Source organism: Plasmodium coatneyi, chromosome 12, assembly GCF_001680005.1.
Source record: "Plasmodium coatneyi strain Hackeri chromosome 12, complete sequence".
NCBI lineage: Eukaryota > Apicomplexa > Aconoidasida > Haemosporida > Plasmodiidae > Plasmodium > Plasmodium coatneyi.
In genome coordinates this window covers 1,829,063-1,850,190 of record NC_033567.1, presented here as the reverse complement: position 1 = coordinate 1,850,190, position 21,128 = coordinate 1,829,063, and the positions used below count along the sequence as shown (strand labels likewise).

General features: G+C 38.5%; 5 protein-coding genes across 5 annotated transcripts; 2 read left to right on the top strand and 3 right to left on the bottom strand.

Moving 5' to 3' along the window:
• Positions 1-2,985: 2,985 nt before the first annotated feature.
• On the bottom strand, positions 2,986-5,952 carry PCOAH_00040660 (Uncharacterized protein; the record flags this gene model as incomplete). The annotated part of the gene is made up of 1 exon (XM_020060854.1): positions 2,986-5,952. One exon carries the CDS (start codon positions 5,950-5,952, stop codon positions 2,986-2,988), a length of 2,967 nt encoding a protein of 988 aa, XP_019916161.1.
• A 1,471-nt stretch (positions 5,953-7,423) lies between these two features.
• Positions 7,424-10,401, top strand: PCOAH_00040650 (Uncharacterized protein; the record flags this gene model as incomplete). The annotated part of the gene is made up of 8 exons (XM_020060853.1): positions 7,424-7,588; positions 7,930-8,595; positions 8,723-8,808; positions 8,959-9,049; positions 9,212-9,303; positions 9,473-9,636; positions 9,756-9,823; positions 10,030-10,401. 8 exons carry the CDS (start codon positions 7,424-7,426, stop codon positions 10,102-10,104), a joined length of 1,407 nt encoding a protein of 468 aa, XP_019917040.1.
• Positions 10,402-10,599: 198 nt separating this feature from the next.
• On the bottom strand, positions 10,600-12,351 carry PCOAH_00040640 (Uncharacterized protein; the record flags this gene model as incomplete). The annotated part of the gene is made up of 1 exon (XM_020060852.1): positions 10,600-12,351. The coding sequence occupies one exon, from the start codon at positions 12,349-12,351 to the stop codon at positions 10,600-10,602; it is 1,752 nt and encodes a 583-aa protein (XP_019916748.1).
• A 1,511-nt stretch (positions 12,352-13,862) lies between these two features.
• Positions 13,863-18,362, top strand: PCOAH_00040630 (Uncharacterized protein; the record flags this gene model as incomplete). The annotated part of the gene is made up of 1 exon (XM_020060851.1): positions 13,863-18,362. The coding sequence occupies one exon, from the start codon at positions 13,863-13,865 to the stop codon at positions 18,360-18,362; it is 4,500 nt and encodes a 1,499-aa protein (XP_019916263.1).
• A 1,742-nt stretch (positions 18,363-20,104) lies between these two features.
• PCOAH_00040620 (Thioredoxin-related protein) lies at positions 20,105-21,101 on the bottom strand (the record flags this gene model as incomplete). Its single annotated transcript, XM_020060850.1, has 2 exons — positions 20,105-20,598; positions 20,966-21,101. The coding sequence occupies 2 exons, from the start codon at positions 21,099-21,101 to the stop codon at positions 20,105-20,107; spliced, it is 630 nt and encodes a 209-aa protein (XP_019917019.1).
• Between the last annotated feature and the right edge of the window lie 27 nt (positions 21,102-21,128).

The following is a 21,128-nucleotide window of genomic DNA, read 5'->3' as shown; positions in this document are numbered from 1 at the left end:
TTCTTATTTAAAAAAAAAAAAGGACGAAGGAACCTATCCTACCATTCTACTCTCTTTCTTTTTCTTCCATTCTTTGTTTTTTAAAAGAAAAAATTCTCTAAAGGAAAAAGTCTTCTAATCTCTTTTTCTTTTATACATTTTTCTTCTCAAAACAAGAAGAACAAAAGGAAATAAGAAAAAAAGAAGAGGTACCTATCATCATCATTTTACACTTTTTCTTTTTTTTTTTTTTTGCTTTCTTTCTTTGTTTTATTCCTTCCTCCAAAAGGAAAAAAGAAGTTCTCTAGAGAAAAGAAAGTTTTCTAATCTCTTTTTTTCTTTTTATATATTGTCTCCTTAAAAGAAGAAGAAAAAGAAAAAAAAAAAATAGGCATTTCTATCATCATCATTCTACTCTTTCTTTCTTTTTTTCTACTTTTCCTTTTTGGTTTTTTTTTTTTTTTTACACTTTGAGGAATTGTAAATTGTAAGAAGTGTATATAGGAAGAAAGAGAGGGGAGGAGAAGGAAGATTGCTTCCTCTCGTCTTCTCCCTTCCCTTCTTTCTTTTTTTAATGAAAGAATGGTAGTGCATATAAGGAAAGGGTAGGGAAGGAAGGTTTCTCCGTCACCCTTTTCTTATATAAATAAAAGGGAAGGACGTTAAGAAAAAAAATTAAAGAAAAAAAAAAATATTAAGGGAAAAAAAGAAGAATGTTATGAAAAAGAAGAAAAAAAGAAACGTGGGTACGTCCTTCTTCTTCACTCTTCTTTCAGAAAGAATGCAATGTACATAGGAAGGACGGAGGAGAGAAGGTTGTTCTTCCTCTTTCGTCTCCTTTTTTTTCCTTCTTTCCTTAGACCTTCCATAGATCCTTCCTCCTCCTTAGACACTTCCTTCCTTAGGCCTCCTTTTCCTTCCCTCCTCCTTAGACCCTTCCTTCATTCCTTCTTTCCTCCTTTTTTATTCTATCTTATTCCTTTTTTCCTTCTTATTCCTTCTTTTTTTTCCATTCATTCCTTCTTTTACTTCTTATTCCTTTCTTTCCTTCCTTTCTTAGATACTCCTTCCTTACACATTCCCTCCTTAGATCATACCTTCCTTAGACCCTCCTTTCTTAGACCTCCTTCCCTTTCTTCCTTCCTTAGACCCTCCTTTCTTAGACCTCCTTCCCTTTCTTCCTTCCTTAGACCCTCCCTTTCTTTCTGCTCCTTATACTCTTTCTTCCTCCTTAGATCCCTTCCTTAGACCGTTCCTTCGTTCCCTCCTTAGACCCTCCTTTCCTTCCTTCCCTCCTTGGCACATACCCTCTGCACATCACTGCATAGGTCGCCCTCATCTGGCATATCCTTCTAAATTACATTTTTCCCTTTTTTTCAATTTTGACGACGCCTGTTCTGCTGCGTAAAAGCAAGTGTGATCTTTGTATCAGGGTGGCGTGTCGATCCGGGACGTAATAATCATCCCTCTTGCATTTTTTTAAAATTTATTTAAATTTTTTTTTTTTCCAGTAGTTTTCTATTTTTTCTTTGCGAATCATTTTAAGCAAAACAGGGTAGTTACCAAATGAGGGGCAATTCGCTCTACAACTGGGCAAGGAAAAAATTCAGGCGAAAAATTCCCCGTAGGTTGTTTTGTGCAACGGCTAGGGGAAAATCTGACCCGTCTGTGTGTGGTTCCCCCCAATTTTTGTACATCATTTAGGTAAAAATATCTCTTTATGTAAAATAAGTAACTTGATATTTTATTGAACAAATTAAATAACAGAAAAAAAAAAAAAAAATCATAGAAAGTCTTCTCTTTCATGTATTACTACGTGTATATGTTTTTTTCTTCCTCGTCCCGCCTCGCACATGTAATACCACGCCTTTACACATACTGTGAGGGGGGGCAAAAAGCGAACCCGTTAAAAATGTCTATGGAACACGCACACAGTATATTATTAAAAAAAATATATACATAAAATGGGGGGGCATTCACAGAAAAATTAATTTCATCGAAGGGGGTGTGCATTTTTTCACGCGCAAGGGATCACTACACATATAACCATTATAAAAGTGTTGTTCGCACTTCGGATATGTACACATTATATTATGTATATATATATTTGTACATTTTTTACTTATTTCTTTTTTTTTCCGCCGCTTCTCCAAAGTTGCCTCCCTTGCTGCTGCCGAAGCAATTTTCGCTGCCACTATAGACGGTCAGCTTCTGTTCTACACATCCGCGATTTTTCTACTCTTGAATTTGTACGTTTTTGTCCATTTGTCAATTTATCCATTTCTGCATTTGTGCATTTGCCCATTTGCCCATTTGCGCAGTTGTCCAATTGTCCATTTGTGCATTTCTTCATTTGACCCACGTTCCCCCACTTGCGTGTTCGTCCTTCCGATTCCGCGCTGTTGCATGCCGCATGTGTTCGCGTGGCATACGAATACATACAAAAAAAAAAAAAAAAGAAAAAAAAAAAGAAGAAAAAAAAGAAGAAAAAAAAGAAGAAAAAAAAGAAGAAAAAAAAGAAGAAAAAAAAGAAGAAAACAAATTGCACACACATCACCAATAAGTTTTAACACAAAAAAATGGGCAGAACGAATTGTCGTGAAAAAAATGAGGTGAAAAAAAATGTGCAAAAAATGTTGCCAAAAAGTCTTGGCAAAAGAAGTTCAGCAAAAAAAATGTGTGAACTGGTTTTGTGTTGAATAGGGTGTTATGCACTTTTCTTGAGGGAGTGTTCGTTCACAAAAATATGATTTTCCCCTTCATCCTTCCCCTCCACCCCCAAAAAATTGGGAACAAAAGAATAGGTCAAAATTTTTGGGAAAAAAAAAATGGGCAAAAAAAAAGTACGAAGCAAATGAGAAATGGGTGTAGGTACTTAAAAATTGTTAAAATTTGGACAGTATCGATGAGGGTAAACAAGGACGAGCTAACTCGTTGAATGTGCTCAAGTGGGAAACATAAACGTTTTCTTTGCAAAGCGTGGTACAGCTTGTCCACGCGCACCTATCACAGCGGCTGATTATTCTTTGAGTTAAAGAACTCCCGGTAGGAAGGATTTGCAGTCATCAACTCGTTGTGATTTCCAACGAGGATATTATTCCCACTGAAGAAAATAATTTTATCCATGGTGCTCAGATTTTCCATCACGTGTGTAATAATAAAGGTGGTTTTTCCGAGGCATAATTTATGTAGCGCTTTTTCTATGGATTTTTTATTTTCATTGTCCAAATTGCTTGCATGTTCATCAAGGACGATAATTTTTGAATTTTTTAAAAAGCATCTAGCTATGCAAATTCTTTGTTTCTCTCCAATGGATAATTTGGTACCTCTTTCCCCAACAAGAGTATCATACTGATTATCCATTTGTAGAATTTTTTCATGCAATTCGGACTGTACACAAGCATCAATCATTTGTTTATCTGTGCATTGAAAGTTGCCATACTTTATGTTGTAGGAAATGGTGTTGTTGAAAAGGATGGTGTCTTGCGGAACTACACTTATGTTTTTTCGCAATGTATACAGATTAATGTTTTCGATATTCTTATTATCAATGTATATATTTCCACTGTTTATATCGTAAAATTTGAGTAGCAATTTTATGAGGGTGCTTTTTCCCAGTCCGCTTTTCCCTATGATGGCTACCTTTTCTCCGTCATCAATGTTACAGGTGAAATTTTGGAAGATGTAGTTATTTTCTTTTTGATTGGTGTTGCTTTTAGATTCACTCGTCGAGGTGAGGGGTCCCGTTTGGACGTTCTCCCTAAGTGCGTTTTTTAGGTTGTTCTTTATTTCGTCGCTCATGGGGGGAATTGGCTGTTCCTGCTTCCCTGGGTTGAGCCAATTTTTTGGGAAGAAAAACTTATCTCTCACGGTTTTAAATAGTCGAGATAATTTGGATATGCTTTTTGGAGGTTTATCATCCTGGTTGGTTCCCCCACTTGTTCGAAGCTCCGCGTCTTTATTTTCCTCCATGGGGGGGTACTTAAACGAGACGTTTTCAAATTTGATGTTTCCCGTTTGTATTTCTAATTTGCTGGAATAATCTGGCGACTGAATTTTTTTGACAAGAATTTTGATCATGCATTCTATGTCGACAAGGCTTAGTTTTGTTTCTCGGTAGATGGTACCAAACATGTTCAGGGGCATAGCTAGCTGAAACAGAAGTGTGTTCACGAGGATGAGGTAACTGAAGGGGAAAACATCATTAGCGATGTTTATATAGGTTAAGTAAAGGCACAGGAAAAGGTTAAAATTTAGGATAATTTGCTGCCCAAAATTTAGGAGGGATAAAGATTTCTGCACATTGATGGCTTCCCTTTCATATTTCTTTTGTTCTTTTATAAATTTTTTTAATTCGTGCATTTCGTTTGTGTAATATTTTACTTGTTCGACATTTTGGATTGAATCTAAAAAAATATTAAACGTGTTTTGTTCTGACTTGTTCATAAATTTCCTAATAATGGTTCTTCTTTTCGTCACTAGGGTTGTGAAGACGACGTAAAGAAGCATATTAAAACAGGTAACGAGGGAAACGCTGTAGTGTATTTTGTACGTTAATATGTAGAGATATAAAAGAAATTCGATAATTATGGGAATAATTTGAAATACCAACACGTTGAGCAGGTTGGTGATGCTTTTACAGCCCCTATTAAAAATGAAGGACAGCTCTCCATTCTTTTTGGAAAGTATATAACTCAGGTTTAAGTTGTGAATTTTATAAAAAAATAATTTACTCACATAGGTAGAAATTCTCTGACTTATCGTGTTGAAGACGCTGTTTCTCAATTCGTTTAAGCTTGAAGATAGGACACGTGAAAGGACATAGGCCAGAAGAATCATTACACTTGAATTGTTCGATAATAGCGATCCATCCATGGGGGGACTTAGACTCTTTTCCAAATTTACATTCTCAATAAAGGAGGATAACAGAATTGGCGTATAGATAATGGATATTTTGGAACATAGCAAAAAAATGAAGGAAAAAAAAATCTTCATTTTCAACTCTTTATTTTTGTATATAAAATTTTTAAAAACGTACACTAAGATTTTTATGTTGATATTTATTTTGCTGTTTTTGTTTTCGTTTATTTTTTCGAGGTTGTTCAATATATTCTCCAGTTCTTTTACTTTTAGCTTTTCGTATTCTTCCTGGGGTGCGTCTGGGTGTTCCCGGGTGGAACTGGTACTGGTAGTGTGATCGTTCCTGTAGGTGCCCCATTCAGATTCGATCCCCTCCTTCTCGGCTTTATCCCCGGAAGAGGGTTGTTCCCCTTGTTTCCCCTTCCCCACGTTCGTTCCAAACCATTTCAGGGGAACATATTGGTGTAGACACTTGTTTGTAATCCCCCTTTGGAGGGGGTAATACGCCGGATGCACCACACCATTGCAGCTGGCGTATTTCCTGGGGTGAACAACTTCCCCACGATGCTCTTCATTTTTACCATCTGTTGTGTTCCGGTTGGCTGCATGGGGGGGGCTACTATTCTGGGGAATTCCTCCCCTTCGGTTGCTATGTGTGTGGCTAAAATGGTGCTGCATGCGCTTAAAGGTTGACCCATTTTTTGGGAGATACCTCTGAGGGTGGTAAAACCTACGGTGGAGACAATGCGGTGCGGCAGCAGTGTTGCTTCCACTTGCAGGTAGCCCACGGACCAAGGGAGTACTCTCCTTAGCTACTTCAGAACCCGTCGAGTTGTGCGCTTTTTTTATTTTTTTTATTTTACGTAACAAATAGGAGGAGATGATTCTTTCTAAGGAGCTCGTATTCGGTTCATTTTGTGCGTTTTTTTTACAGTTGTGATTAGTGTGATTGCTAGCTACGAACGTAGCGTAAAGGTGCTCTGCTATTTTGCGGGTTCTTTTCTCCTCTTCGCAACTGATGAGGCGTTTTTTTTTGTTTAAAGTTGAAACATGTTGACAAGAAAATTGTTGTGGTAGGCGTGCATTTTTCCTGAAGCACTTGTAACTTTGCATATTTCAGAGGTGTGATTTTTTGGTCCTTACGGCTGGATGCATGTGCTTGGCGGGCGGGAAGCGGAAAAGGACTTCCACCGTACGGGCATATAGATGTACAGACTGGCACACAAGTATTATTCACACATGTGCAAAATGATCGAACAGCATGCGGATGGGCAGGAAGTGTCTTCCTCTTTCTGCACTCACCCCACGGAGTACGACTTGGTCCACTTTACGACCTGTCCAACGTTGCAAAAATGATATGGCCCACTCTTCGTAGATAGGACAACACCAAAACGGCTTATTATCATTCACTACGATATGAGCAGCTGTTTCTGTATGCACGCCTTATCGTATGTGTGAGTGTAACATGGAGGAGTATATGCACAGCTGCATGGGCGCTGCTACAACGCAAAAGTGGGGCAAATATATTGTAAAAAGGTAGAAGAAGGGTTAAGGGGAGGTTATTATGCAAGTTCCGCTTTCACGTCATGATCAAAAATATGAATACGAAAAATAATGGTACTTGTATAACTTATGGTACCCACTTCGGCGAGAGGACAATAAAACGGGGAAGAAACATTTATTCGACAAAAAGCCTACCCCTTTTTTCTATATCATAAAAAAAAAAAATAAAATAAAATAAAAGTAAACATATGAATAAATGTAGTCTTTCCAACTGTGCGTTCGCACAAATAGTGTGCCGTCACAGCTGCAGGCCCAGGTGGAAAAACGCACAACGATGGCGGGAAGAAAAATTCACGCAGAAGAAAAAACATATAACATATTACATATGCTTCGGCACACGTAAGGCATGTACATTTGCAAAGATTTTCGAAAACAGGAAAACGACAAAAAGTGCAAAATGGGTATAAATGTTTCTCCTTTTTTTTATGACAAAAAAAAAAAAATAAATTCATGAATGAATATTTCGCCTTTGTAGAAAAAAAAAAAAAAGGGTTACGAAAAAAATTCCCGCGGACCGGACGCCACAATTTTTTTTAAATATTGCCAACCATTGGTTTTGTTTTTGCAGTAGAATCGTTTGAAGATGCATACATTGCGCGTTTTATAAATATAATTTATTGACGTTGTTGTGGCATTTTTGGCGTAATGTTCAGTTCCCGCATGGGCCGCCTTTTACATGTAGAAGCGTATATATTTATATTTTCTCGCTGGTTGCCTTTACCGATTGTGGTTAGATATTTTGCTAAAGGGAACGGAAGAAGAAAGTCATCGTGAGAGAGAACAAGCGAAGCGGGCGTTTGTTGACCAATCCAAGTTTTGATTCATTCGCCTTTATACAAAAACATATATTCCTATTATTCGTAAAGATCTGTATGCATACTTAGTGAATGCTGAAAATGAGCGCAAGGACAGGTAACCAAAGAAGCCACTGTTTGTAAATTTGCCTCCCCAAAATTTACGCTACGGTGTCCCATTTTTTTTAAAAAAATAGGATACCTCTAGAAGCTATACCAAAGAAAAAATGTCGTACTTCCAGCCAGTAATATTGACCCATAAGAAAAGAAAGACCAAGGAAAGCAATAATTTCCTATTCGACTTTAAAGTCTTGAGCTCCGGAACTGACAAGGGATGTGTCAAGTCGATAAGCATTTGTAACAAGTTCATTGCGATTGGTTGCAGCAATGTGGTAAGGCATAGTGGGAGAGTTGTGAGGGGAGGTCCTACGCGGTGCTGCCAGTAGGAGCATTTGCCGTGGCCATCTTCACAGAAGAGGGAAACAAAAAAGCGGGGTGGACGTGCATACCACCATATGACCATATCACCGTATCAACACCCCGTTATGGTTGAAGCGAACGCTGATGAGACTGCACATTTGAGCGTATCTGTACATCCATGTTGTGAGAGGAGGAGACACAAAATTATATTTCTATACATATTTTATCACTTTACCGATTGAGCGTCTTTTTACGCATGTTTTACGTTTTACTTTTTTCCCCCCCTGCGTTGTGCACCTGCCACGTCCGTTAGGTCATCCTGAACAGCATAACGGGAGAAAGCTTAGGTAAGAAGTACCAGTGTCAGGGCGGTATTAGTAAACTGAAGTTCCGAGATGATGAAATGCTAGCAGTTGGGTTAGAAAATGGGACCATAGATCTGGTAGGAATGTTTTGCTTTGGAAGAATAAAAATTCTGCGTGGACATAAATCAGCAATTAATGACTTAATTTTTAGTTCCAATTTTCAAACTTTATATTCTTGTTCTCGAGATTTTACTATAAAAATATGGAACATATGGGAAGGCGTCTGTGAGCGTACCTTAAATTACCACATTGATAGTGTAACGAATATTTGTTTGCATACGTTTGATAGAAGTGGAGGAGGCGATGATCCCCATTTAATCAGCTGCAGCTATGATGGTTATGTGTATTTGTATAACATAAGTTTGAAGAAGAAGGTCAACCAGATAGAGTTAGACGAACCAATTGACTGTTTAAATATTTTTCAAAATAATTACATCGTTTTATCTGTGAAGAATGTAATTAAATTTTACAAATTGGAGGATCTTGAATTTGTGAAAAATGTGACAATTTCCACGAAGACTTGTTTCTACTTGGGTAACTTTAAGGATTACCTTGTGGCGGCCAGTTTGGATTTGTCTGTATATTTCGTGGATCCCTTCTACAAGGGCAAGGAGGTAGGTGCATGGACCATGTATTTATGTTTTTCATTCGTCATTACTTATTATGAAAGAAACATATGTGTGCAAAATGTTAATCCATGGGAATCATTTTATTTTATTTTAATTTGCCTCCTTTTTGCAGAAAATAAAAGTCGTGAGCATTGCTAATTTTTTGAGTCCCCCTAAATCGGTTGACTTTTCGAATGGAGTACTAGCCCTGGGAGAAATGTAAGTTTGCCATGGGGATGTTTATGTGGGCAATTTCGTGCGTGCGTGTGTGTGTGTGTGTGTATAGTGGAAGCCTTTTTCTGCCGCTTCGTGTGAAAACAAGCGGACCTACTAAGGAACGGAACGCTCATTTCTTCACCCCCCACGCAGGAATGGCAGATGGCTTATCGAGGTGTACAACGAGAAGGGGAAGCAGAAAAAACAGAAGCGAAAGGAGAGGGGCCCTCTGGTGGATATTCCGGTAAGCGAGCGATGAAAAGTTGACGCGGGAACGAATAAAGCAAAATAAAACATCCGCAGCGGCTGGCAGATAGACAAAACCACCCTGTTGCAAATTCCATGAATTTACTCCCCCCGTATGTTAACACAACTTCCCATTTTAAATGCTCTACCCCCATTTTAGGAGACGGTTCAATTTTTCACTAGCCCAGAAGTAAACAACCTTATAAAGAACTTCAAATATCATGATGCCCTCATGTTCGTGATAAAGCACAAGTAATAAAGCTTTGTTGGAGGATGCTTCGAAATAGACCCCTAAAAGGAGGAAGCAAGGGAAAAAAAGAAGCCTTCTTACATATGTGCGGCAGTTTCTATTCATTCGTAACCTTCACATGTTGTGCTTTTTCACCCCATTTTGTTAATTCCCTTTACCCCGAATGTGCAGCTGTGACGCAACGCTGTCCCTGTTGGACTACTTCTCCAAGCACAAAGTTATGATCCCCGCATGTCGAACATTTTCCATCGAGGACACCATCAAAGTGTTAAACTTTTTCAGAAAAAGATTCGTAATTCACATTTTAATGTTTGAGTTTTTCTTTTGCTTTTTCCGTAAGTTGCGCCAGCAAATGAGAGGAGCATATTTTTGCGCCGTTGAAGGATGATCACTGCTTTTTTTTCGCCCATTTTGTGCATATACATAATTGTATTTTTTCCCCCCTTTTTTGCAGACGTAAATAAGTGGATTGCCACAACGAGGGATCCCAAAGTGTTGGACGAGCTGAACATCTTGAGAAGGGTACAAAAGGAGAGACTAACAAATTGGCAAAGTGGCCAAGCGGCCAAGCAGTTACTTTGTGTAAAGTTTTACCCTGGGAGAGTGACAAATGGGAGTGTTCTGCGCGTGAAGAGCGTTGCTCCGTTTTGCTTTTTCGTACTTGATCCTCTTTTACCTCCCGTTCCATTCAATCATTTTTCCCCCTTTTTTTTTTCCCACCTGAACAGGGCTTTGTGAACACGCAAAATTATATGAAGTATTATCAGAATTTAAAAGACATCGCGGATTTTCTGAAGAGCTAAATGGGCGTCTTTTTGCACACAGGAGTAACTGCCTCTGCACGGTTGCGGCATTCTGCGCAATTGGCTTTGCCGTTACTATGTTACTCTCTTTTTTAACGTATTTGTTTGCTTTTTTTTTTTTTTTTTTTTTTTTCATTTTGTTTGTGATTACAGCACAAATATCATTTGAGAAGGGCACATTTTATTAAATCGTTGCAATGTAGCCCCTTTTTTCAACACCATGTTGTTTCCATTTTTTTTAATGACGCTTGTGCGGTTTTGTGGCCATACACCAGGCGCACAATAATGTATAACGAATAAACTATAAACAATAAATGGTTAATTGTGTTTGTCTATTTAATTCGACGCGGATCAAACGAAGAAGTTGTGAGAGGGTGGTCTTTTTTGGATGAAAAATATGCGTGCAAATATAGGCATGCTGGGAATAAGATACACTGCCCAACAAGTGAACAAATAAAGTACAAATATTTGGGAGGTCAAAATTGTGCATAATAGTCACGCGGAACCTTCCCTTTGCGGGTACCACTTCAAAGGTACTGCTTGGGTTGATAATTTCTGCGTCGCCTCCTTTCCACGCAGACCACGTGGTGCACATTTTCCGAAATGCTTCCCGCTTTTTCTTCCTCGAATTATTGCTCTGACGTATGTTAAATGAAAAAACTTACAATTGGTAAAGTGATATATGTAATTATTTCCATATTTTTGACGTGCACTGTTTGTAGTTGTGTGCAGCCATTTGTGAGTGTATTTACCCTTTGGATTGACTTTCGCTTGATAAAGATAAAAGGACTTGGTGATTATTTTGTTAATTATATTTTGGTAAAGCAGAACATGGCTCAGATGAGGTGCGTGGGTCACACCTGAGCATGCAATATGGTCAAAGCTGCTCAGATGATCAGGGAATTTTATTTTTCTTTTTAACAAATATTTGATGCATAGCGCTTGGTAGAACGTGTGGAAATAATTTTTCACATCCGTTTTTTTTAAAAAATTGAGGTAGGATGGGGAGCTCTTTGGGAACATAGAAATGGGACAGAAGGCACAACTTGCTTCACCGTTTTGTTTAATTAATTTGCTAAAGTAGGTTACTGCGGGGTTCAGGCCGAACAGTTTCACATAGAAGTGCATAACTAGGGGGTGGATAAAGTGGCCGTTCAGGTGGGCATTCTTACTGAGGAGGAAGAAGAGTTGCTCGATGTCTTTGTTACAGAGGAAGAGGTTTTGCACAGGGGAGTGGGTGGAAGTCGTAGGGTTCGCATGGAATTCGTTCGCTGCTTTCCCCCAAGCGCCTTGGCCGTCCTTCCCAAGGTATGCGTAATTTTTCCCAAGGATGGCCAGAATTCTTAAAAAAATAATCTGGATTTTCGGGCCCCGCTGGAGGTAGACAAGTTGGTAGAAGGAATAAAGAAGGTCCCGTATTTTTACCGTTTTGGTCTGTTCTATTTTATTCTGATCGGTTAGGGTTAAGGACGCGCAGTGCCTCACACTACGTGCACAGTTGGGTTGTACTGCCACGGAAAAATTGTTAATATGTGAATAAAGCTTTCTCAACAGGGCGTCTAAAATTTTGGAGCAATCGAACGTGTGGAAGGAAGATGCTTTTCTTATAATGCAAATAAGTATTGACAAATCTTTTAAATTCTGTGTTTGATTTAGTATGTCCTGTATGAAGGTTTTTCTGTTACTTAGAGGGATAATGGCGTGGGGGTTACAATTAACCTTTTGCTGCTGATTGGTTAGGTGTCTTTTTTCCCTATCATTTGACTGATAAAATTTGTTTATATACTTTAGACGTATTTCCTGTACATAGTTCGTGTCGGAGTTTACAAGAATTTCGCACAAGTGTGTTAAAATTTTTTTTTTTTTTTTTTCATTTTGTTCCTTCTTCAGACGGAATTGAGCTTTTTCTTCCGTCTTAATGTTGAGCACGCTGTACAGAAAAACTAATTTCGCCTTGTGATTAAGTTTGAAATAATTAAAGAAAAAAATGTCCAAAAAGGTGGGAACGGAAAATAGGATGTTACCATTCCCTTTGTTAATTTTTAAATGTGCTGATACTTTCCCCACATATTTATTTACATTTTCTCTATATGCGTTTTTCTCGTTTGTGTTTTTTCCGTCCAGCTGATTGTATATGTACAGACGAGTCAAATTATCAGCGTAACTCTGTTCGTCGCAAAAAATGTGTAACTTTTTCCGAGCTGCTGGTTTGCAAATGCGTGATTTAAGTCTGGAAAGACTGCTCATTGGAGGAAACGGCTGGGGAAAACGCTCACTTGGGTGGGGGATCCCGGCATGTCAAAGTAGTGATAATTTTAAAAATGCAAGTGGGTTAGCATGGTTAGCGGTATAACAAATTTTTTTACATGCATGGAGCGGATATGCCTACATATAATAGCTGCATTGTGGAAGGAAAAAAAAAAAAAAAAATCCAGTCCAAGTGAAGCCAAGCCAATGTGCTACTACATTATGCAGTTCTGTTTACATATGTTGTCACATAGGCAAAAGGCGTCTTTAAAACGTTTGTTCGAAACCGCTTCTTAGATTGAACCCTGGTTATCATTTTCTCTTTTCTCTTATTCATTTTTTTGCTTTTTTTTTTTTTTTTTTTTGTGGAAATGTTAATGTGCGATTATGCGGCTGTTGTTCCTCTGCCTATGCAGGGTTGGCACAATTGTATATCACCATCCTCCATTTGAAGGGAAATATGCATAAGGCGTACTTAAATGGAGAAATGGTCCGGAGCTGTGCAGAGGGACATACATGTTATACGTATGCACATGTATTTGCATTGATGCTTGCAACGTTTGATCCGCACGGCGATGAATTTTTCTTCTTCCCATGGGAAAAACTTTCCGCGAGATGGCTGAAAAAAATTGTTCCAACACTTGAAACGGTAATTAAAATCGCAGTGCGCTGGAAGGATATGTAACGCATCCCTCATGTGCCGCTTAAATTATGACAAATGTGTTTCGTTTCTCCTTCTGTGCATTTTGAAATAATTGTTTTTCCCCTTTTTATAATTTTTTAAATTGTTTGTTTCCCCCATCCCCATTATCCTTTTTTCCATTTTCAAATTTGGCAAAAAAGGTTAACCCAATATTTTTACTATCCCTATATATATATATGCTTATGCGCTCGAGCTTGCACGTGCGCGTATGCAGATGTTTATGTATTTTTCTCTCGCGAAGAGGAAAAGAAGGGTAAGGGGAACCTCTGCGGAAGCTCATTTGAGGGGAAAAATACCTTCGGGTGAAAAATGCATTTTACCCAGGAAAAGCGTAAGAAAGGAGCGAGAAGCGTGTGAGAAGAGCTTCGAAAGCCGTTTAATGGCTTCCTCCGATTGTCAAAAAAAATGCCTATTTATTTGTGCCGCCTTTTCAGTAATCCCGTCAGCCTTATTTTATTTTTTCATTTTATGCATTAAAGCCTTTGTGCGAAAGCAGTTTGTTGTCCCATTGTGCGTTTCTTAAAGGGATGGACTTCAGCCCTGTCATAATGAAAGTAGTGAGAATAATTGGGGGGAGTTTTTTTTTCAGCCTTTTTTTTTCTTCCCTTTTTGTGTTTTCCCAAGTGGGGAGCAGATAAGCGTATTGGTGCTTACCTGGGAGAAGCGCCGAAGGTGGCTTGAAGCGACGAGCGTAGTCGTCTAGGCCGCGTAAACATGCGGAAAAAGAGTGAAAAAAGTTAGTGAGATAGCGTAACCGATCGGTGGAATAGCCAATTGGACAAAGCGCAACCAGGCCGGAGCAGACAAAATGAACGACTTCAGCGAGGAATACGATTTTATGCAAAGAATACATAAAGTCGATGGACAGGGCAAGAATGACTACGCATTGAAGGAGGGTATTAAGAAGAAAGACGAGGAAGGACATTTTGGGAGGGAAAAATTGGAAAAAGATTTTTATTTAAAAAGTAAGTATGACAAGTACAGTAGCACACTGAGCGGTTTCGAAAAGGATGATAAATTTTTATACATGAACAGATTAAAAAATGAAAGTGACAAAGATATGAAGAAGCGAGAGACCAGTTGGAACCGCAGTAGCATTAACGAGTTAGCCAAGGTGAACGAAGTTGTTTATTACATTCACGCGAATAAGAAGAATGTGTATGAATATATAACAAATCAAACGGATTTAGAGAACACATATTATCAGATAGAAGAGAAGCCACGTAATATATCTGGCAATTTGGTGAAGGAAAATGAAGAGTACGTGTACTTAAACGATAATGCGTATTACAAATTTAAGATAAGGAAGGATGAGAAGGAGGATGAGGAAGGGGAAAAAGGGATCGGAGAAGGGAATGAAAAAATAAAATACACATTGGATGGAAGTAAGAATGTGATAATCGAAAATATGATAGAGTCAGACAATATGTTGATACACTTGTGTAACACTTTTTTTTCCGTTAAAGAATGGGTGAAAAATATTTTCCTATTTTTTAGTAAAATTTTTCACTTTAACTTTTTGGACTACACATATGTAAGGAATTACTCCTTGACAAATTATTTCGATAAGAATGTGAAGGACTATGTGAAATATTTAAAGAAGAACGAAGATTTACGATTAATCAATCATGACTTTCTTGCGAGGAGAAAATACATTGCCCCGTATTTTGTGTACAATTGCGTTGACTGCAATTATAACACGAATGATAACGGGATAATAATATTGTCCTCCATTCTTCCATTCATTCATCGATTCGACTATGACTACAAATTGAGGCAAATGAGAACGAAGGAGGAGGAGTTGGATCACATACTGAATAATGAGAAGGGGCGGAAAGGAGGTGGTGATGGAGTGGGTAGCAGATTGATAGATACGATTAGGCGAATTAGGAACTTCTTTTTTGGCAATTTTTTTGAAGAAGGTTATTCTGCAGGTAATATGGGTGGTGGTGTGTACGGAGATGGAGGCACTGCGGCGAGTAACAACACGAGTGAGTACACGGAGTTTTTAAAAAAGTTCGAAAATAGCATAAACGAAGAGGGGGAATTAATTCAAGATATCCTATTTTCGGGGAAGGCGCAAATGATATTTATCAATTTTAAGCAGATAGAGAATAATTTTAATAACGTCCTCGGTAATGTAGAAATAAAGAACGAGAGAGTACAAGTGAGCAATTTAATCCTTGGTTACGAAAAAAGGGAGCATATAAAATATACGGATATATTAATTTCCAACATTTTAAAAAATATCAAAAAGAAGTATCCTGATATGGTGATCAATGATGAAAATCCAAGGCAGTTCATTTATGAGGAGAATGAATGTTCAGAGAAATATGCTCAACAGGGTGGGGAAACGTTTCATCCGGATTACTCCCCTTTGAGCAATAAAGACGACGGAGCGACCCTCTCCGATAGTGTAGAGATGCACAGAAAAAAGGAACACTACATGTTGTCAGATTTGAAGGAGTATGTGTATAATTCCCCGTCCCACTTGATGAAGGATAAGAGGAACAACTGCGAATATGTAACGTGTGTATGCTTTGATAACAATTCGAATAACTGTAATTTGATAAATAACTTTGTTTTGGGATACAATACTGGAAAGGTGGAATACATTTATGGGAAAATCGTCTACAGTAATATAAGTCACTGCGATTTGTTGATAGATTATTACTCGAAGAAGAATAGGAAATTTTCTTACGAACTGAGCAAGAGGATTTTTCTAAACGGCGCGGTGATAAAAGTTGCCTTTGCGCCGAATGGTTTTTTTTGTCTACTGTTAACAAGTCAAACGTTGTACATTTGCAATTTTTTTTACTTCTCCATTTGTGAGGTTAGGAATATTTGTTTTAAGTCCCACTTTGTGAATTTCCTATGGATAAATAATAATTGTTACTGCGTTTTTACGGATAATGGGAATGTGTACTTGTATGAGAAGAGTCTGAAGAATGATGGGCTGAACAGTTTTTCCCTGGTGAAAACGTTTTGCGTGGAGCAGCCCATTTATTTGAACTCCATTTGTGAGTACCATTTGTATAGCAACTGCATTTATTTGTACACGGGGGAGATAGAGAAAAGGAGGCGGAGTAAAAATGGCACCCATCATTTGTTCAAGAAGAAGAAGAAAAAAAGGAATAAACATATGAGTGACTACTTTTACAAGTATGATTGCAATTTTGTTATCATCGATTTGAATGCAGATATGTGGAAGGGTGTAGCAGGTTATGGAGAAGGAGGTATCCACGCAGGCGTAAGTGAAGATACCTTAATCGGCGGAGTGAACCTACTGAAGGATAATATGTCCGATGTGGAAAATAACATGAAGCAAATAAAAATACTGGAAAGACTGATAGAGAATGGAAATAATTTGGATGAAGAAGATGTAAACCTTGAGAGCATGTTGCACATTAACATAAAAGATTTTAACAACTACATTTCTACCATTAAAGATGGGGGTAACCACTTATATTCTGGTGAAAGTGGAGAGGAAGGAAACCTGGTCGGGAGGGACAACTCCAAGGGGGAATTCTCCATGAAGAAACTGTTAATAAATTATATTAAGGATGTGAAAAAGCACCTGTACAATTTGAGGGATGAAAATATTATTAACATTTTATTGCCCAGGTATTACAGCGCAGCAGATGATTATAGTCACAGGAATTTTCTGAACATTCGATTTTTTACCATCGAAAAGTCGGACAATAAACATTTGATAGCGTTGGACACTGAAACGGATTATGTGTACATTTACAAGATAAGGAAGAATGTGTACCTAGACGATGAGGCGCTGGAAATGTTAAAGAATAATCCGTACAGCGTGAACCGTAACCCGTTGCACATGTTCTACGCGAATTATTTAAAAAGGGAATCGTCCCTAAAGGAGGAGTGGAAAATCTACAACGATTATATTTATGTGAATACGAAGAAGATGAAGAAGTACATAAAGTACAACCTACTTTACATAATTAAAAATCACAAGAAAATGTTTTTCCCCCTTCATGTGTACGTAATAAACACCAAGTTTAATGAGAGCGAATATTTTCTATTCATTAAATGGGCCACTATCAAGAACACGTTTATATATGCTTCGTACAGTTCTCTTAACCGGGTGACGAAGATGAAGGAATACTTCCGCAAGGACGATGAGAAGCTACTCAAGGTGTTGGAGCATCCAAAGAATATTTTTCTTTACAACATTAATGATAACAGGGGTGATTTGCCTTACGTGCCTGGATTGAACGGCTTCGGCAACCCGTACCCTCTTGGATCGAGGGGTAAATTCCTGGGGGAGAATGTAATCCATCCAAATGCAGCACCTGGGGTGAATAACAATTTTCTGTATAATAAAGGCAGAATGCATGAGTATAGGGATTACCCAGGTAATCCCATCAAAGGATTCAACCCTTACATGGGCAATAATGAGGACTATTTGAATAAGACCCCTTTGAAAAATGTAGGCAGAAGTTTTTACACCTCCCCGATTGACCACATGAATGGGAATATGCCCTACCCCTTTAAGGGGGGCCCCAAGTATAACGATAAAGACATGTACACAGATTATTATATGAACAGCGCGGTGAAGGACCCAGATTATGGAAACTTCCCCAACTACGGTGACTACCTAAATGAGAGCAGCAAAAAGCAGAACGAGTCTTCCGACAAGAAATGGTCCTACTTGAAGAAAATAAATATTTTTAATAAAAAAGATGACGATATAAATGACAGCAGTTATGTAAACACAAGGCATACGTACAATCATCCTGCGGATGTGAAACATATGCAACCACATACAGGTGGTCATATGTTCAACTTCGATAATGATGAGCCCATTTTAGGCGATATGAAGAACCCGAATTTTTATTCCTCGCCTGAAAGGTTCAGGTATAACAGATTGCATGATCCAGGGGATAGCTCCAAGTTAATAAATGACGACCACGCGAACATAAGCGATTTTTACTACACGCATAATGCAAGTAGGTACCACTCTAACGCCATTAGTGGTGGTAATTACGACCCGTATGTCCTAAAAAACGATATATATAATTACCGAAATGTGCATATGGATTTAAATAGCAATAGCGCTACACATATTCCGAACGGGCCTGGTGATATGTATCGAGGACCTAACGATGGAGGTCACTTCGCCAGTGACCTGGACAAATCTACGGTTGGCAAACCGGGGAACCCATACAGCAACAGGGATGTGAACGATGTGAATCCCATGTACAGTGACAAGGAGTACAGAAACAGGTATAAGAACTACAGTTCGAACGATGGCTATTCTGGCAATATGCGGAAGTACATATGACGATGTGAGGATGCACAGCTTAGGTTCACTGTGGTGGAGAGGGCACATCGTATGTACTGCTCAGTTAGGTGGGTATAAGAGCTTCGCACTCCCTCCTACACGTTTTGTTGTGATTTACGTACCGCTGTGCAGATTGACTCACCAGAACAAAGCATAAAGAGGAGGATGTACCCCCAATCCTTCACATCATATGAATCCACTTGAAGATCGAAGCGAACACACACACAAATATATCCGTAGTTATTATTATCGCCATTAGTATAGCCCCCGTTTGACTATCTCATTTTACCCTTTTTTTTAATTACCAAATTTAGGGATAACAGAACAGTGTTTTCGAAGCCGTAACCAGACGCATGTGTGTACTTAACAATACGCATGTGCGTGGAGGCACCTGTTCTTCCCTCGCTGCAAAGCAAACATTAAAGGGGCGCACCTGACCCATGGAACCTGTTGTTTTATGAATATGTTTACGTATTTTTTTTCTCGTTATTAATGGAAGCGTGCACATAGCGAGTTGACCACCTGCCACGTTGGTCAGCAACACACGCACATGCGTATAGGGAGGAGGACTTGTATGTGAGCTGCTGGAACGGCACCACGATATGCAGGCCCCGTCTTCTCTTTCTAAACCTTTTCGAAATATTTGAATCCCCCTGCGTGCAAAGCGTTTAGCCCTTTTTCGAACAAGCCTCAAAGTGGAAGCTTGCTTTGGAAGGTGCCCTCGTGCGGGAGCATAAAGCATGCACGCGTGTGTCTGCACATATGTACACATTTATTTATATGTGCACACAGTACATATATTTGAACTCGCCTTTTTTTGTGAAGAACGCAAAAGTCGACTAAAATATTTTTAGTGCCACTTCGATCCCCTCATTTGGCTCTTTCACGGTGCAACTTAACCGCAATTGTAAACGGAGTAGGCCTTTTTACTGGCATGAAGGATTGGTAATTTTTAAGGAAGGGGAAAAAAAAGGAAACATTAAAGTTTGTTTTATGATATCCATACGAACACATAATAACCAATGTGTATGTAAACATATTCTTTCTTTAATGTTAAATATTTTTACACGATTAGTGGGAAAAGAAAAAAGAGGAAACAGATGGGGTGATAAACAATGCACAACGTATAATGCATAATTTATAATGATTAGGAGTGAGGGGGGGGGGTTTAAAATTTTGCTGCTATACATTAAAGAGAGGGTGAAGTATTTTTAATTTTACTATTTTGATAAACATTTGTAAGCTCCATTTGTAGGTATGGCATATAAGGAAGGAGGGGAGGTTAATGGGCTGGACAAGATAGACGTGTTTGAGATGTTGGAAGTGATAGATGCAACTGCAGGGGAGCAGATAATACACGAGTGAAGTGCCTAATCAATGAGCATAACAAAGTGTGGGATGTGAAAAAAAAAAAAATATACACATATACATATATACACATTTACGCGCGCACGTTTGTACATATGTGCACACTTTAAACACACGCAATAACGCAAAACAACTGTTGGTCTGTTCTTCGTTTTACAGAATATGTTTACACGCTGACTGCCCCTAAACAATTTCGGGGCGACAAGGGGAAGACTTTTTCAATTTTCTCAGCATACGTACATGTGGGTACATATGCGTGCATTAAAAATGATAACACCTTTTTTTTTTTTTTCGCATGCAGCTTTGTTTAGCATTCCTTCATTTTTATGATAGGTTATATGGATATGCAAATCAGGTTTATTCACTTGTCCGACTTAATTTTTCTTTTTGGAATGAATATCTCGTGAACCACTCGTGCAGCAACAAAATTTGAATAAAATAAAAGCTGCAATGTATCCCATTAAGAATGACACAACGATAATAGCCACGAGTGAGGGGAAGGCATACTTGTAGATTCTATCAATATTTGAAAAGGTTTCATTTGCCATGTCTTTAAGAACATCGAAATAACTGAGAGGTTTAGGTGGGTCTGAGGACTTTACATTTTTATACGTTTCGTGCACGAACATTTTAAAGGCTTCTAATGACCTATCATGATTTTTATAATCGTACATTTTTCCATTTTTAAAATATATGATTGTTGGAAAACCTTCAATTTTAAATCTCTTTCTTGTCTTTGAATTTGTGGTGACGTCAATTTTAGCAACATTCACAGTTCCCTTCAACTCTGAGGCCAGGTGGGTCCAGGTCTTCGTCATGGCCTTACAGTGCGAACACCAGGGGGCGTAAAACTTAATGAACCATGATCCTGTTATAGGGAAAGGAAAAGGGAGGATGCTGATATAAGGTTATTCTCATTGGAGGGGCATAAAAATGGGAAAAAGCGCACATATAAAATGGAAAAAAAGAAAGAGCGGGTATATTAATGTGCAATGCCACATTGTTCGATTCGCATAAAATAGGAGCCCCCCCAGAATGGGTTGCACATATGGTGCGGCAGAACAGGATCAGGTAGCCCAGGAGGAATATAATAGGAACAAAAGCGCATGCAGCGAAAGGACACGCAAAATTGGGCTTCCTTCTGCTTGTTTTCCCCGTGTAGCCCCGTTTGGGGCCTCAAAAGAAGGGGCATGAGCAAATCTCATGCGAAGATTCGCAAGAGGTATATATATAACCTGTGGTGTTCCCCGTTGATATCTGCGTTAAATTTTCAAAGTTCGAGTCATTCAATTCGATTACATCTTGACAGTAGCATATTTTGAAAATTGTTAAAATGAGTAAGAATACAAAACTTCTGATAATTTTTGCCATTTTGGAATTTTTACAAAGTGGTAATTC